This window comes from Bos indicus, chromosome 7 (assembly GCF_029378745.1).
Source record: "Bos indicus isolate NIAB-ARS_2022 breed Sahiwal x Tharparkar chromosome 7, NIAB-ARS_B.indTharparkar_mat_pri_1.0, whole genome shotgun sequence".
Classification (NCBI taxonomy): Eukaryota; Metazoa; Chordata; class Mammalia; order Artiodactyla; family Bovidae; genus Bos; species Bos indicus.
The window spans coordinates 71,439,081-71,453,857 of record NC_091766.1 but is presented as its reverse complement, the minus strand read 5'-3'; the positions used below and the strand labels follow the sequence as shown (position 1 = coordinate 71,453,857).

The window sequence follows — 14,777 nt, the reverse complement described above, 5'->3', positions numbered from 1 at the left end:
TTTCTCCTTGCTTTTCGCTTCTCTTCTTTTCACAGCTATTTGTAAGGCCTCCCCAGACAGCCATTTTGCTTTTTTTGCATTTCTTTTCCATGGGGATGGTCTTGATCCCTGTCTCCTGTACAGTGTCACAAACCTCATTCCATAGTTCATCAGGCACTCTATCTATCAGATCTAGGCCCTTAAATCTATTTCTCACTTCCACTGTATAATCATAAGGGATTTGATTTAGGTCATACCTGAATGGTCTAGTGGTTTTCCCTACTTTCTTCAATTTAGGTCTGAATTTGGCAATAAGGAGTTCATGGTCTGAGCCACAGTCAGCTCCTGGTCTTGTTTTTGCTGACTGTATAGAGCTTCTCCATCTTTGGCTGCAAAGAATATAATCAGTCTGATTTCGGTGTTGACCATCTGGTGATGTCCATGTGTAGAGTCTTCTCTTGTGTTGTTGGAAGAGGGTGTTTGTTATGACCAGTGCATTTTCTTGGCAAAACTCTCTTAGTCTTTGCCCTGCTTATGACTGTATTTACCAGAGTAGGTTTTGGGTTAAAACCATCACTTCCTAATGACAAAAACAATTTTGTGAATATGAAAATCATTTAAATGATTTTAGTAATGGAATTAATTAGTTTCCAAAACTTGTTTACATACCATCCCACTCTTTACCATATTTTCATAATATGGGTACTGTTTTTCCACTTTTTATGTCAGTACTACTAATGAAAAAACAGATATTCCTTGACATATGTAGATAATTCTGTTTGGAATTCTGAGATCATCTTGTTTATCACACTCTGGTAGGAAATACTGAATTTTTATACCCTGTCTTAAAATCCATCTTGGATAGAGCCAGGTTTTAATGCATCTAATTAATCTTTGAAAAAACTAATTGCCAAACTTGAGTTTTTTCTTATATGATCCTATGTCATGCTAGCATAAATTAAAGACTGGTTGTGGGGATGTGTAAAGGAAATGAAACCAGATTCAGAAGTTACCAGGATTTATTGAAACAGTGAATTTGAGTCAAATTCTCACTGTTCACAGAATAAATTAGATGGCTGTAGTATATGTAGTCTAACTTGTGGGCCTTTTGTTTTAGACATTTTGGTTTGTGAAACCATAAAACTTCAATGTTGAAAACTGGCTAGTTCTAAAATTACTTGTCTTTAAGCTTAGTTTGAACATAAATATTAAGTTTTTGATATTTGTAAGATCTCATTAAAAAATGGAATTTTCCTTTTAAGAATGTGACAGTTAACTTCCTTTTATTGACTTAGAAATCTTAGAGCGCTTTTATTACCAGAACCGTCATTTAAACCTCCTTGTGATTTTTTTTCTATCCGGTGTAGCTATCTAGAAGTAAAACTAGGTACCCCTAGTTACATAGCCAAGTGTTACAGCTGTATTATAATTTTTTCATGTAAACTAAAAAACTTGTAATTATAATGCACATCAAGGTTTAGCAAGGTCTTTTTGTTGTTTAAATATTTAAAATAATTTTGTAATCCTCAGTATCCCTCACTTAGTTGTCTGCAGCACAAAGATTCACTTAAAAGCTACCAAAAAAGCTTGATAAATGTGCTGCCAAAGTGAGCACAAAAGCTATTGAAAAAGCTTGGAAGGAGCACGGAGCACATCCCCATCCCCTCCCAGGACCCTGTTCCCCCAGGTACGTTACCTATTGTACTTTATAATAGGGTTCCTCCCCTCCCTCCCCTGCTTGCCTGGGGAGACTTTTTTTTTTTTTTTTTTTAAGAAATGTGAGAGGATCATCCTGTTGAGTGTAAATGATAGAAATGGATACTTATGAGAATATAACTTGCCAGATGCAGGTGAGCTGGAATGTTTGTTAACATTTTTGCACTAATAGTACTTGGTATCAGTCTTTTAATTGAGCAAAGGATCGGTCTTTTTCACTTTTCAGGCACATGGTGGAAAGTACAGGCTCTTGAGCTAGATAGACTTCCTATGCAAAACCTGACTTGGATCTGCCACTTCCAAGCTGTGTGATCCTGGGCAGGTTACTTCAGTGTCATGATCTGTGAAATGGGGAGAAAAATATTACCTCTTCAAAAGGTAATTGTGAGAATTTCAATGTTCAGAGCAATAAAGTGCCTGGCCCTAACACTTAACATAAATACTTGCTGTTATAACTACCACTTTCTGTATGTGGCATAGAAATTTCATTCTGGTAGCTTCGGATAGTATCTTTCTGCAACATACATGCAGTATAAAGTTTTTTTTAACAACTTAAATTTTCTTGTCTGAAAGTGAAAGTGAAGTCGCTCAGTCATGTCCGACTCTAGCCCACCAGGCTCCTCCATCCATGGAATTTTCCAGGCAAGAGTATTGGAGTGGGTTGCCATTTTTTAAATCTGAAAATCCCACTAATCATAGTATGATCAGATACCTAAAAGTGGCATGATCTGAGTGGTCTCAACAGTCACCTGTGGAGAGCAACTGGGCTGGAGGTCATGGAGGTTATAGTAAGAAGCCCATGAACACTGCAGCTCTTGAATGAGGAAGAGTAATTGTGCTTCAGACACTTGTGTACTGATGACCAGTCACCATCTCAGAAGGCCTTCAAAGGCATGAGCAGCGTCTGAGCTGGTGGGGCTCAGTGGGGCAGAAGTCCTCTTAGGAAGACTTTCCAAAGGCATTAGAGCTACAGAGGTATACTTCTCAGCTTTTAAGTAGCATAAATTAGCAGTTTTTGGTTTTCTTGTTTCCTGGAACCTCGGTGTTTATTATTTTAATATTTTGCCAATTGGTGAAAAAGTGGACATTAACTTGAACATTCCTTCTTAGTGCCACTGGTGTGATTTGAGTAGGAGATCGTTTCCCATTTCTAGCAGGGAAATACCTCACATTCCAAGGCCTTGATCTGTGTGTGTTGTGGTTGTATTTTCCAGAGAGTAGTCATTTCTATCTGCGGCTCATTTTTGAGGTGCTGTTGTTTACCAACCTGTGATTTCCCCTCACCATTTAGTTTTTAGCAGGGAGTCCAGCTGGGAGTGGCACATCTTGGTGGGAGTCCTGGAATGCTGGGAAGAACTATGCAGTTTGTCTAAAACCCTAAAAAAGAACTGGTTAGAAAAACAGCATTGAGGCTGAAAAACCAGAATGTCTACTGTAAAATGTTTTTCCTGGTGGTTCATGTTGCATCATGCTACTCTGTATTAAGAGAGGCAGCAGGATGTATGTAATTTTAGTTCTTTAGTTTTTAATTCTGGGCTTTGCTCTAAGAGTGTGACCTCCTCTACTTCATTCCTTCATGTGCTCTAAAAAAGGGAAATTCTTACCTGTTCTGGTTTGCCCCTTTATGTCTTTGCTTGCATCCCAGGGAGTAGTTGCCATTGTTGCATGTAAGCTTTTCTCTTAAAAAGGACAAAAATAAGTACTTTCCAGTGAAATCCCTGCCTTCCATGAGGTTCTCCTATTTACTACCTCACTGTCAGGGTTTCCTGGTTCTTCCTAATGGATCCTGTGTGGTCAATTCTAAAGAAAAACCTTGAGACCCTAAAAGCTTTGAGGGGAAACTCAGCATTAGCACAAAAGACAGGCCAGGCTCTGTGGACTGGGGTCTTGAATGTTAATATTTTCACAGCATTTCTGGGCACTGGTAGGGTTAATGCATAGGGTAAGATTATTCTTTGATGCAGCTTTTTGACCCCCTCTTGCCTAGATGTGAAAAGGAGATTCTTTAGAATCATTGTTGAAACCTAAGTTTTACCCATGGAGGGAGAGAGGTTCAAAAGATAATTTTTTGTGCATTCATATTTCTACTTGTGTGATTGCTGTTGGGTTATAGCTAATAGTATATTTGTTTCCCCATAAACAAAAGGGTAAATAACCTCATTATTGAACATCATTTAAGGAATCTGTTGAGTTAAAATTCAGTAAGTAATCATGTTTATAGATCAGGTGTGTAACGTTTCTTCTTTTTCAGTATCAGAAAAGCCTATTTTAAGGTTTTGATTAGCTACTCTTTCTGATTTAGAACTTAATATTATAGGGACTGGACATTATCTAAATCAGTGATCCCAGAGTTGCCTACACTGATATGATACATGAGTTGTTACTTATATATATACTTATATATATATACTATATATATATACAGTATATACTATATACTGTACTTAGAGAAAAAAGGAAACAAGCAAATAGGTTAATAAAAAATAAGGCTGAACAGTAACCCTTTGGTGTTTGGTCTCTCTTCTGAAAGCCTCAGAGAAAGCTTTCCTTGTCAAACCTATTTCAAACAGGTCTGACCTCACAGTAAGTTCAGCTGTTGAATGGTACGCAGAGGTGCCACTGGCATTACAGAGAAAGGGATTCAGGCAGTTTTGGTGATTCTTCAAAGCAGAGTCTCTGAGCTCGTTAATGCAGGTAGGGATGACAGCTTTGGCCCTTGTTGAATACTGAGACAATCAGGACTCTCTCACCACTAGGCTAGTGTTAGGCTAGTACAAGATTTTTGTCAGAATTAAACCGTGAGTTAGCATTGGCGGGCAACATTTTCATGAGCCTTAAGGCATTTTGCGGCTCAACTGACTTGGGCTGGAGAGTGCCCTCTCCTGGCCAAGACTGGTGTGTACACACCTCAAGTCTACCAGCGCTTCCCATTGTGTGAAGCCAGCAAGCTATCTAGAATAAATTCATTATGAAAATTCAACTGAATTTTAGTCTATTTTTTTTTTTTTTTTGGTAAATGGATGAAAAAGAACTCAAATGCTCTATTTTTGTTAACTTGGTTTTTTCTACCATAGGTCTCAACAAATGGCAGCTATTACATCAGACAGTGACGAGCGCTGCTGCTCCCTTACAGTGTCTGACAGACCACTGTGGATTCAGACTGGGAGCATTGAAGTTAACAGTGAAACGGGCAGGTCTGTCTGTGCTAAGCCCTGCCACAAAGTGAAGAGGGCATCATGTCATCACTTATCATTCCCTAAGTAGATTAGGCTAGACATAAAAGAATGCACTGGTTCTTTTTCCTTTGTTTTCATTGACCTTGGTAGCTGGGTGTACCTCATATTGGTGGTAGTTTTTGTGAGTGAAAATAGCTTTCAGTCACCATTACTTGTGTTTTAAAAAAAAAAAAAAAAAGAGAGAGCCGCCTCCGGAGCACTTCATGATGGAGAGGAGTTATCTCCTAGGGTGGGAGAAGCTGGGTGTCCAGTTGCAGAATTATGTCAAGTAGTGACTGAGGCTCCACAGAAAGTCAACTAGTGGACTTGTCTTTTCTCAGTCTTTTGTCTCTTTTATATTCATTAACTATTTAGTCATTACTTAATATATATATTAAGAATATATATCTGTATGTAAACATACTCTTAGTGAATTAAATCAACCTCACTTGTCATTTACATGAGGCAAGTCCAAATTCAAGACGGTGGCAAAAGATAATGCTGAAGTACAGCTGTAATCTTTCTTCACATTTAGTAAAACCTCCTTGGATAATGCACAAAAAGCTTCTTTGGGGCTTTTGTAAGGCAGGAAGGGCTTAGGGATTTTTGTTGTCATGCTGCTTTTGAATTTAGGATCTTTTTTTTTTTTTTGCTTCCTTGAATTAATGCTGCTTAACTCTGCTGTTTGAAGCTAGTGAAGAGCTGTAATTGGGCTGTATCATTGTGTATGAGCTGAAATTTGCAAACCAGGTCAGAATGGCACATTTTGGATCAGAGATTGTGGCTAGAATATTTTGGACTCTAAATATTGTGTAGGAGTCTTAGGTACTGGTGACCCCTTGAGGGAATAGCATTTTCAGTTTTCTTCATCTCCCACAGAAGGAATAGTAAACTTCAGTCTTTGGCTTTCCTGCCAACTTGAATAGGCCTCACTAAGGTTGAAGCCAGATATTGGGAGAGTCAAAAATAGAAATAGAATTGTATATAGAATTGGCTCTTTACCTTTTTTTCTCTTTCAGTTTATACAATGGGGATATTTACTTCCAAATTTCCATGAGTCTAAATTTATTAGTATTAGTGAATAGTCTTAGAAAATAAAAACTTTTCTTAGCTCAATGTCAGATTTTAAAATCATGTTAATGATTCCATTGCTTTAGTAAGCATGGACTACTGTTGTTTTGATGTGTGCAGTATTTATGGCTAGAAGTAACTTTCTATTGCTGGAGAAGAAATGTGATAGATGCCCTGTGAAATTTATAAGCCTTGATCCAGTAAGTGAATGAAGCCTGGCAGCACTGGGAAGTTTACATAAGATCAAGAGTGCTATCAAAAAATGAGAACTACACCTACTCTGAAATGTCCGGAAGTCAAATACTGGGAAGGACGGGGATGGTTTTCCTTTTTCCCTTTTTGCTTTGTCTATTATTATTCCACTGAAGATACCATATCTTTTTTTTTTTTAAATACATTTGACAAAAAATCATCATTCTTTCCAGAGATCACCTCTTTTGGAACTCAAACCCTTACTGGTACTTAGGCTTCCAGGTTGGAAAGGCAACTGTAGAGGGTTTCAGTGGGATTATACCACTTCCTGGGATCAAAGTGAGGTTGTAATGTTGGGCCTTCTGGTCATGCTCCTTAGCAGTGATTTTGATAAGCCTCATCCTATATAAATATTCTGTTCAGAGTCAGGCTTTCTGTTGGAGGTACAGTGCAGAGTGGCTCTGCTGGTAACTTGGTCTGCTGGTGTACCAAGGACACTGTGGTCAATGGAACCAGTTGTCTTCTGGCTGCAAAACAGTACTGCTGATGCCTTTGGATGTGCTGCGTGTCTACCCCGGGGAGGCACCCTCCACCCCTCTCTCTCTGTTTCGTTCTTACATGTGTGTAGACAGTGTCATCTGCAGCAATTTTTACCTGGTTTTGTATATAAATTTGCTTCTTAATCCTGTAGGTAGCCTGTGCTAGAGGAAGACTGCTGGTGTTTCATGGTCCACAGCGGCAAAACTGACTTGCAAACTTTTCTATTGTTACTTGTGAAATGGCAGCGTAAAGGACAAAGCTAAAATCCCCCTTTTATTAGGCAAACATTCACAAATAAGTGTTGAAAAATATACTCAAGTGCAGATCGACTCTGTGACGGTGATAACCATTTTATTTGTGTTGGAATTTGCCCAGATATGCTTTGGAAAGAATAGGAATGCTTCTGCTGGTTTATAGTGGCAGTAAGTTGTTTTCTCAAAAAAATGCACACTGGTCAAATTTAATTGATTTTAAGTAAAAAATCAGGTGTGATCCCACAATCTATATAGGGCTTAAAAAAACAAGGACATCATTTTTATCATAATTACTTGTGCTTAACTACATTTTCTTCCTTTTCTTTACTATATTTCAGCACAAAGACATTAGCAGGCTGCTGGTTTCATGGACCTGTACCACAATGACAGAGAACACCAGAGCATCAGGACTGAATGAAATTGGAGACTCAGATTTTTAAAGCTGCACTAAGAAGTAAATGTTCAGGCAGTGATTAAAACCAACAGTCTATAAAGAGGCACTTGCATATTGTGCTATATTAAACTGAAGAAAAGGTATTAGGGGAATATTTTATTAAAAAAAACCTATTGCAATAAATTATGCATGAGATGAGGAGGAAAGTGATGTGAAATACGCAAAGAACTCTTGAATTCTATGTGTGAAGAATCACTGACAGTACCTTCTTTTGAACGTGAAGTTCTCAGTACAGTTTGGACACGCCTAAAAGGCACAGGATGATGACAGAAATGCTGAATTATTTTTCATATTAAAACTGCTTTCTCCAAGGTTTACTGTTAATCAGCTCAGAAACGATGATCTAACATCCTACTAAAAGGATGGTAAAGTGTCCCTATACCCCACCAAGAAAATTTGGATCTTTTCTTTAATAAAGCAGGACTATGCTCTCTTAAATATACATTTGCTTGTTAGAACATATTAAGATGTATTTATTTGCCACCAGTATTTAATGTTTTCTGCACATTTTCATAACTACATTCTTAACTTTCAAATTCTGACTCCAAGTGGATAGGCTACTGTCAATCTTGGAGTGAAAACATACTCTCTAGGAACTAGTTCTTAATCTTGCTGAGCTGGAAAGGCTTTATTCTTCCTGTCCTTACTGATTTTATCGAGTTCACAAAAGGTGATAATATCTGAATTTTGATACTGACCTCTCTCCACAGAGAGCCCCTCTTTCTAATAAGTGCAAGAATTCCTCAGAGGTGTCCGATGGGACTTGATCCTGGGGAACAAGCAGCAGGAACCATAAAGACGGTGAAGTTTTCATGCATAAAGTATGAATTCTTATTCACAGAGACCATAATGTTTTATCTATGAAAATTACACATTATAAAAGACCTTACTTTTTCTTTTTTAATGAATGGAGAAAACATTGAGAAAACCAGATGAACTTGTTAGTACTACATTTTTAAGGCATTTTATATTTGATGGTGCCGTACTTTTAATAATATACCTGAAGTTTTTTAGTGGCAATACTGATTTATTTTTTAAACCAGAAAGGTAATCCATAGTGATTACTTAATACAAAAGGAAAAAAATGCCAAAAATAAAAATACAAAATTCATTTGAAGCAACATAAATGATAACTGAGCATTTGGCTTCAGTGCTCAAACTTTGCATAATCTTACTATATGTGTTTGGAATTACTTATTAACCCCACACTCAGGATTAACACACAGTTCTGGGTAAGTTTTAGAACATTTACTATACCAGCTAGGATCTGTTTTACAACCCTAGAAAAGGTAGGCAGTCTTGCTTCTAGCGAGTTTAATGCCAACCCTAATTACGCTGTAACTAAAAGTCTTGATTCCATTCTAAGATTGTCTTTATAGAAAATTTTTTATCATGAAGTCATTGTACATTTGATGAAGTCTGAAAGAGTCAGCTCAGGAACTGCAGCAGCAGGAAGCTCTAAACACAAGCGACGCTCTGCTCTGGCCCAGAGCTTAGGCTGGGGTCCCTCTTGTTCTTTCAGATCCGTAACCCAGCAGTACCACTTCAGGCTCATTTCTGATAACCTGATAACTCCCAGATCATAGCAGATTTTGCATAATCAAAACTTCTAATTGCAGAGTGATGGAAATGACGAAGTAACATAAAGGCAAAAAGAACTGGGAGAGATCAGGTTTTAAGTATCTAAACATTTTTTATGACAATTCTCAGTGGTGTTTGTTATAAACCAGACTTTCATTTTTTTGAAAAATGAAACTTGGTGGTATTTAAAATCTAGACATACCATGTTTGCTATTTCACCTTCATTGCTTTAGTTGCTTAATATTTAAGCTTTGCTTCATGCTACCTTCATCTGTATTTCAAATCTTCACAAGCCTATTTCATTTTGTAGACTTGAATGACAACAATTGTTTCTCATCTAAACTATGCTGAGACCTAAATGTTAAAGAATGTTGTGTAACATATATTCAATAAAGTCTTGATTTTTTTAAAATTTAGTTATTTAAAAACTATTTGTTTACTACTTAGGAGTTAGGTTTTAAAGATTATTTTTAAACTGTTAAGATTCAACCACTTGTTCTCTAGGAAGCTGTTTTTAAGCAGCACTGCTTCCTTAGGAGAACAGCCTATAATCACTGGGAGATTTTATGGGATGTCTTTATGACCAAGGATGGAGGAAGGGAAACTAGCTTAATAAGGAACTTGTGCACAAACATTACTGTTTTCTGATAGAAACAAATAATCTACCATTCAGAGCTGGATGTAACTAAACATGTACTGTTGGGTTTGTCTTAATTTCAAGTAGTTCTACTCTTATGGATAAATGGTTGCTTCTTTAAAAGCTGAGTACCTCCAATCTGAGGGCAAGTGTTTGACCAGAAACACTCAGTTGTTAGGAAAAATTAGCCTCTGGACACCTACTGGACAGCTGAGATTTAAAAAGGCTGATCTAGAAACCTAAAGTCAGGTAAATTCTGTTTTTTTTTTTTTTTTTTTTTTCATTTAAGTAAAGCAATCCTTTAGAAGGCTGCCTGTTATTCCAGAGTATATACACAAGAGTCTTTAACTGCAAACATTCTCCCATTTCAGTTTACCTAAATGTGTAAGAAGGAAGCCACTGGAGTATCTCCCTGGGAATGCTGGCATGTCACTGCACATAAAAGTAAGCTGTTTTCTTGCTTTTATACGTGACAGCTCATTTCTACTCTTTCAAGTAATGATTCTTCCCTCAGTGCTTTGAAGAGAGTATACTGTAAGTGTTTCTTAAGCATACTTTTCTCTGGTGAACAGCACCCTGCCAAATCTTGGCTTATTCACAAAGAAGTTTCATGGCCTTTGCTTTGATATCAAAGGGTGATGACCTTGGGATGAAAGAATACAACTCAGGCATTCTGTGCCAGAGGAAGAAAGAGCTGGCTAAACCAGTGGCTAGGTCATTGTCCTAAAGAGTTAATACTTCTAGGATTAGCCCTTCATTGCATTGTGGAGCACGGTTTTAGAAGCAACCTCACATACAGGAGGCAAAATGAGTGGGTGATATTAGGATGATGCTTCTATCTCAACAGGCACTTCCCTTGTAGCTCAGTCAGTGAAGAATCTGCCTGCAGTACAGAATAACCTGCTTTACTCAGTAGAGACATGTATTTTAATCTTAGTTCTATCAGTTACCTTATTGACAGAAGAATCACTTAGTGGCCACACTGGCCAAGATGAGGTATGGAAAACAGGTGTCTCACTCAACTAGCTCGAGTTCTTATTCAGCCAAGGCCAAAAACACAGGTGACATCAGGGAACTCTACAGAATAGTTCAGTCAGGGAATAATCCTACTTTTCTGAATTCTGCCTGTGCCCAGGGCCTGAAGCCTGTGGATACTGAGCAGACCGCCCACACCTGTAATCTAACAGAGGCAAATGGATTCAGCAATGGGCAGTGCCCCGAGGTAAAGAGGAGCCTGATGTGTCCCTGCTCTAGAAACGCAGGGCCAGGGGCTTCAGTGAGACACAAAGCGACCTCACAGAACGCGCTTCCACAGAGCTGCTTTCATGCTGGTAGAAAGGGAGCGGCTGGAAAAGCTGCCTCCTGGCCTCTGGAGCCGACTGAGAATCCAGTCAGTCACACGGCTCTTGGAAATAAGACAGTTTCCCAGCTAACTCCCTGAGGTAGCGCTGCAGATAGCATATCTGTTCTGGGCAGCCAAACTATCCCTACACAACAGTCCTGTGTCCTTGAGACTAAGTACCAGAGAGTCCTCCAAAGCCTCCATCCTTTGAAATGTAAACACTTTCCCATCTCACACTGTTCCCTTGCTTCCCAACCCTGGCCTCCTCCTTGTCTTTAGTTTGCTTGACGATGCTCATGCTTGCTGATTTCTGACTTGGAGGGCAGTGTGCCTGGTGTGATGGGGTGTCAGATGCGGACCTCCGCTGGCACAGCACTCCACCTGGTACTAGGAGTTCCACTGTCTGCAGATCTGGCTCCTCACACCTGCAACTAAAGGCTTCCTGAAGAGCATCTGGGTTGATTCCCTTCACATCTGTCAATCATGACATGTTTGGAGAAGCCCCAGTGCCTGACTTGGGGTTGCCATCTGGGTAGGCTGTATTTTTTTTTTTTTTTTTTAGCAAGGTACAACTAGCAGCTGGGACTTGATCTCACCCACAGATTATTAGCTGTGGGCTACCCTGGCAGTGAGGTGACAGGCTTTGCCGTGCTTCAGCTAAGGTGGGAGGGAATGTGAAAGGAAGCTGTAGGGAGTCTAATTCTAGTCTGGCCAATAGAAATTCTCAGGAGTTTATTCCTAGCTTGCAGCCCTCAGAGGGTTGAGAAATTAGAAGAAAATGGAGTATTTTTTTAACCCTAGAACATTTCAAACATCTGTAAAGGCAGACTGGTATAAGAAATAAACCCCATGTACCCATCTTTACCTTAAAAAATTACTTACTCACAGGAAGACTGAAATTTTTGATACTCTGAAATACGAGGACATCCTCACTAGTTTTCATAAACTAACCTCTAGTTTCCTTGATTGCCCTTTGGAAGTTCTTACACAGTCACTCTGATGCTCTATGGGCTGGCTGGTAGCAAGTAACCCATTTCTCATTTTCAGGAGTACTAATGGACTCAGTCTAGTATGAGCTCAAGGCTGCTCTCCAGACAACAGATAGTGACTGGAAACTGCCATTCTCTGCATTAGCTGTGCAGCTTCCCTGAAGAAAGAGAATTTCCAGCCACTTCTGGTGGAATGTTCACATATCAATGCTTCCTTTTCTAAAGGAAATCCAGATGAGAGAAGGACTCAGCTGCTTACTACTGAAGTGCAGAGAGGGGTAGGCTGCAAAGGATGAGGAACATCTCACTGAAATTGCTTCCAGGAGATTTTTCCTAGGGTGTGGGAATGTGTTATCAGGTACACAGTATACACCCATAGGAGGATTTGAGGAAGATTTCAGTGCCTTAACAAGTAAGGCAGGGTCAAAAGCAGAAGTGATCAGAGAGCAACATGGACAGAGCTGTGGGCTGGCAGTGACCCCTGGGCTGCAGGCTCAGTGAGACTGAGCTCTGGCAGCCAAGGGCCTTCCTTTCCCACAGGGGAGTGCACACCCAGAGCTGAGGAGGAAATGAGTTTAAGCTGCTGCTGGCTCCTGTCGGGTGTGGTGTCTCAGGTTTACACTCTAGTCTTGGAAGGTTATTGGGTCCTGTGCTTTAAAGATCCTTCTCACGATTAAAGCAGCCAGTAACTTCTTTCCATTCTCCTTAGCCTCCTATCATAGTCTTCCCCTTTGACATTCCAAGTTTTGCTAAACCGGCAATTGTAAGGCAATTTGCAGGTCTGCTCATTAGCTCCTGGGAGCAGATAACCTTCCGAATACACCTTCTAATCGGGCTTAGATTTAACAGCCACTGCCAGCTCCCCATTCCACGCCAGTCCAACCTGACAGTAACATGCCTCCATAAAGTCCCTGTGCCTCTTCCTACAGCAGTCTGGACTGAGAGCTGTGAGAAACTCAGCAACAGGCTCGGACCCCAGCATAGAGATCAAGGAGCACCAGAAAGAATCACCAGGCCCAGCCACATTTCCTCAAGCAGTTCTCTATCTTCAACTACACAAAGTGCTGTAGGACTAAACATTCACACCTTTGACTCTACCTGAGAAACTCTGGAGGTCCAGTGTGTGAGGTCTTGTCATCTTACTGCAGCTCAAACACAGGCCCAGTGCTGCAACGTTCAGGTCATAACCTAGCAGCTCGGCCACTCCCTGCCTCAGCATCTCGGCATGGGGTTAACATTCTCTGGTCCAGTAAGCACGATAACTTTAAGTTACGGTATCTGGGCAGTGGGTCAGACAAGGTGCAAAAGGGTAGGGAAAAAACCCAGCTGCAATGCTTGTGATGGAAACATAGAAAAGGAGTTCTTAGAAAAGGGCTGGGTTTTAAGAATAGAATTTAACCATACTTCAGATCCATGATGCATGTGCAAAATGAACTAAATCCACAGTACACTCTGCACAGAAAAACTACCACCCAAGTGTGACTGTAACAGAGCCAAGCCCTGGGTAGGCCTACTGCAGAGGCTCCCATGTATGAGAAAGCTGCTCACGTGAGAACCAGGAGGTGGCTGAGACTGCGGACACACAAATAGAGAATATAAGGTGACCTGGAAGATGGAGGGGAGCATGAAACCAGAGGACAAGCTGGGGGTTTCTGAAAGTCTCAAGATAAATCCTTGTAAATATCCAAGATGCAGAAATGAAAATTTAAAAATCAGGAGGCATTATGTTTACAGGCCAGGGTGAATGATCACCATCTGAGGCTATTCTACGTGGCTGCACAACATGGGCTCGACTGGCTTTAAGGGACTCTCTACAAATGTCTTTTTGAGCTGCAAAAAACCAATCAACCACCACAGGCACTAAATAAAGAAAGGCCACAGAACCTAGAGACGTTTGGATAGAATGATTGTTCACACTGAGACCACTTCTTGTGGAACAGCCTTCAACAACAGTTCACTAAGCTTCTCTAGTAAAGCAGTAGGTGCTATTAAGATAAATATGGCCCTTACCTTCCAGAAGCTCACGGTCTATTCATGGAGGCAGGTAAGGAATAAGTAATGGCAATTCTAGAAGATCCAAAATTTTTGTGATCCACTGCAGTGTCACTGGCATAAAAATAAATGTCTCAGCGTGGATTACCTTAGAAGTCTAGTCTGGTATACCTTTTTTGTGGGGTGACAAAAGCATCACAGACTTTTAAATCATACATCTTATAACACGAGGTAAATACAGGCCACCGTAATCTGACAAAATGACTTTCAAGGTGGTCCAAGGCTCCCCAAGGGTTCCTGGGACCCTTTCAGGTGTCTACGAGGTCAAAACTTTTCATAGTGGTTATGAAATAACTTACTAACAAAAAATAAATTTTATTTTAAAGGAATATTTTTAAAATTTCTATTTTAACTTCTATATAAATATTGATAAATATCAAGACTTTAGTCCACATAAATCAAAGAGCTCTTTAAATTTTTTTTTTTGCTTTATTTTTTTGGCAGCACGTTGTGGCACGTGGGATCTTAGTTCCCTGACCAGGGACTGAACCCATGCCTCTTGCAGTGGAAGCGTGCAGTCTTAACCACAGGACTGCCAGGGAAGTCCCCTCCTTACATTGTTCTGAGCGTGGAGTAGTGCTGAGATCGAGAGGTCGGTGGAGTGCTGGGCCAGCAGGGCACTGTTGCACAGGGAGCATGTGCCACCGCCAGCCGGGCCATGCAGCTTTCAGCCAAGGTTTCTGTGCTACGTGTGTGATTTCTCACACACCTTCTGGGAAAAATTAGATACCAGATTTATCATAAAGACAGCAAAG

General features: G+C 40.0%; 1 protein-coding gene across 10 annotated transcripts in view; it reads left to right on the top strand.

Annotated features, from left to right (window-relative positions):
• The window catches only part of PWWP2A (PWWP domain containing 2A), a 34,375-nt gene extending 24,957 nt beyond the window's left edge, over positions 1 to 9,418 (top strand). For 7 of the 10 annotated variants that reach the window (XM_070793934.1, XM_019965339.2, XM_070793941.1 and 4 more), the window contains one exon: positions 7,306 to 9,418. Coding sequence is in view for 2 of the 10 variants with exons in the window: in XM_019965339.2 (XP_019820898.2) it covers positions 7,306 to 7,319 (14 nt within the window). In the remaining 8 variants the exon portion in view is untranslated. Of the gene's footprint in view, positions 1 to 1,921; positions 2,074 to 4,769; positions 4,890 to 7,305 lie in introns of those variants that run through there. The other 3 variants (XR_011567782.1, XM_019965338.2, XM_070793936.1) reach the window with 3 other exon arrangements.
• The last annotated feature ends 5,359 nt before the right edge of the window (positions 9,419 to 14,777 follow it).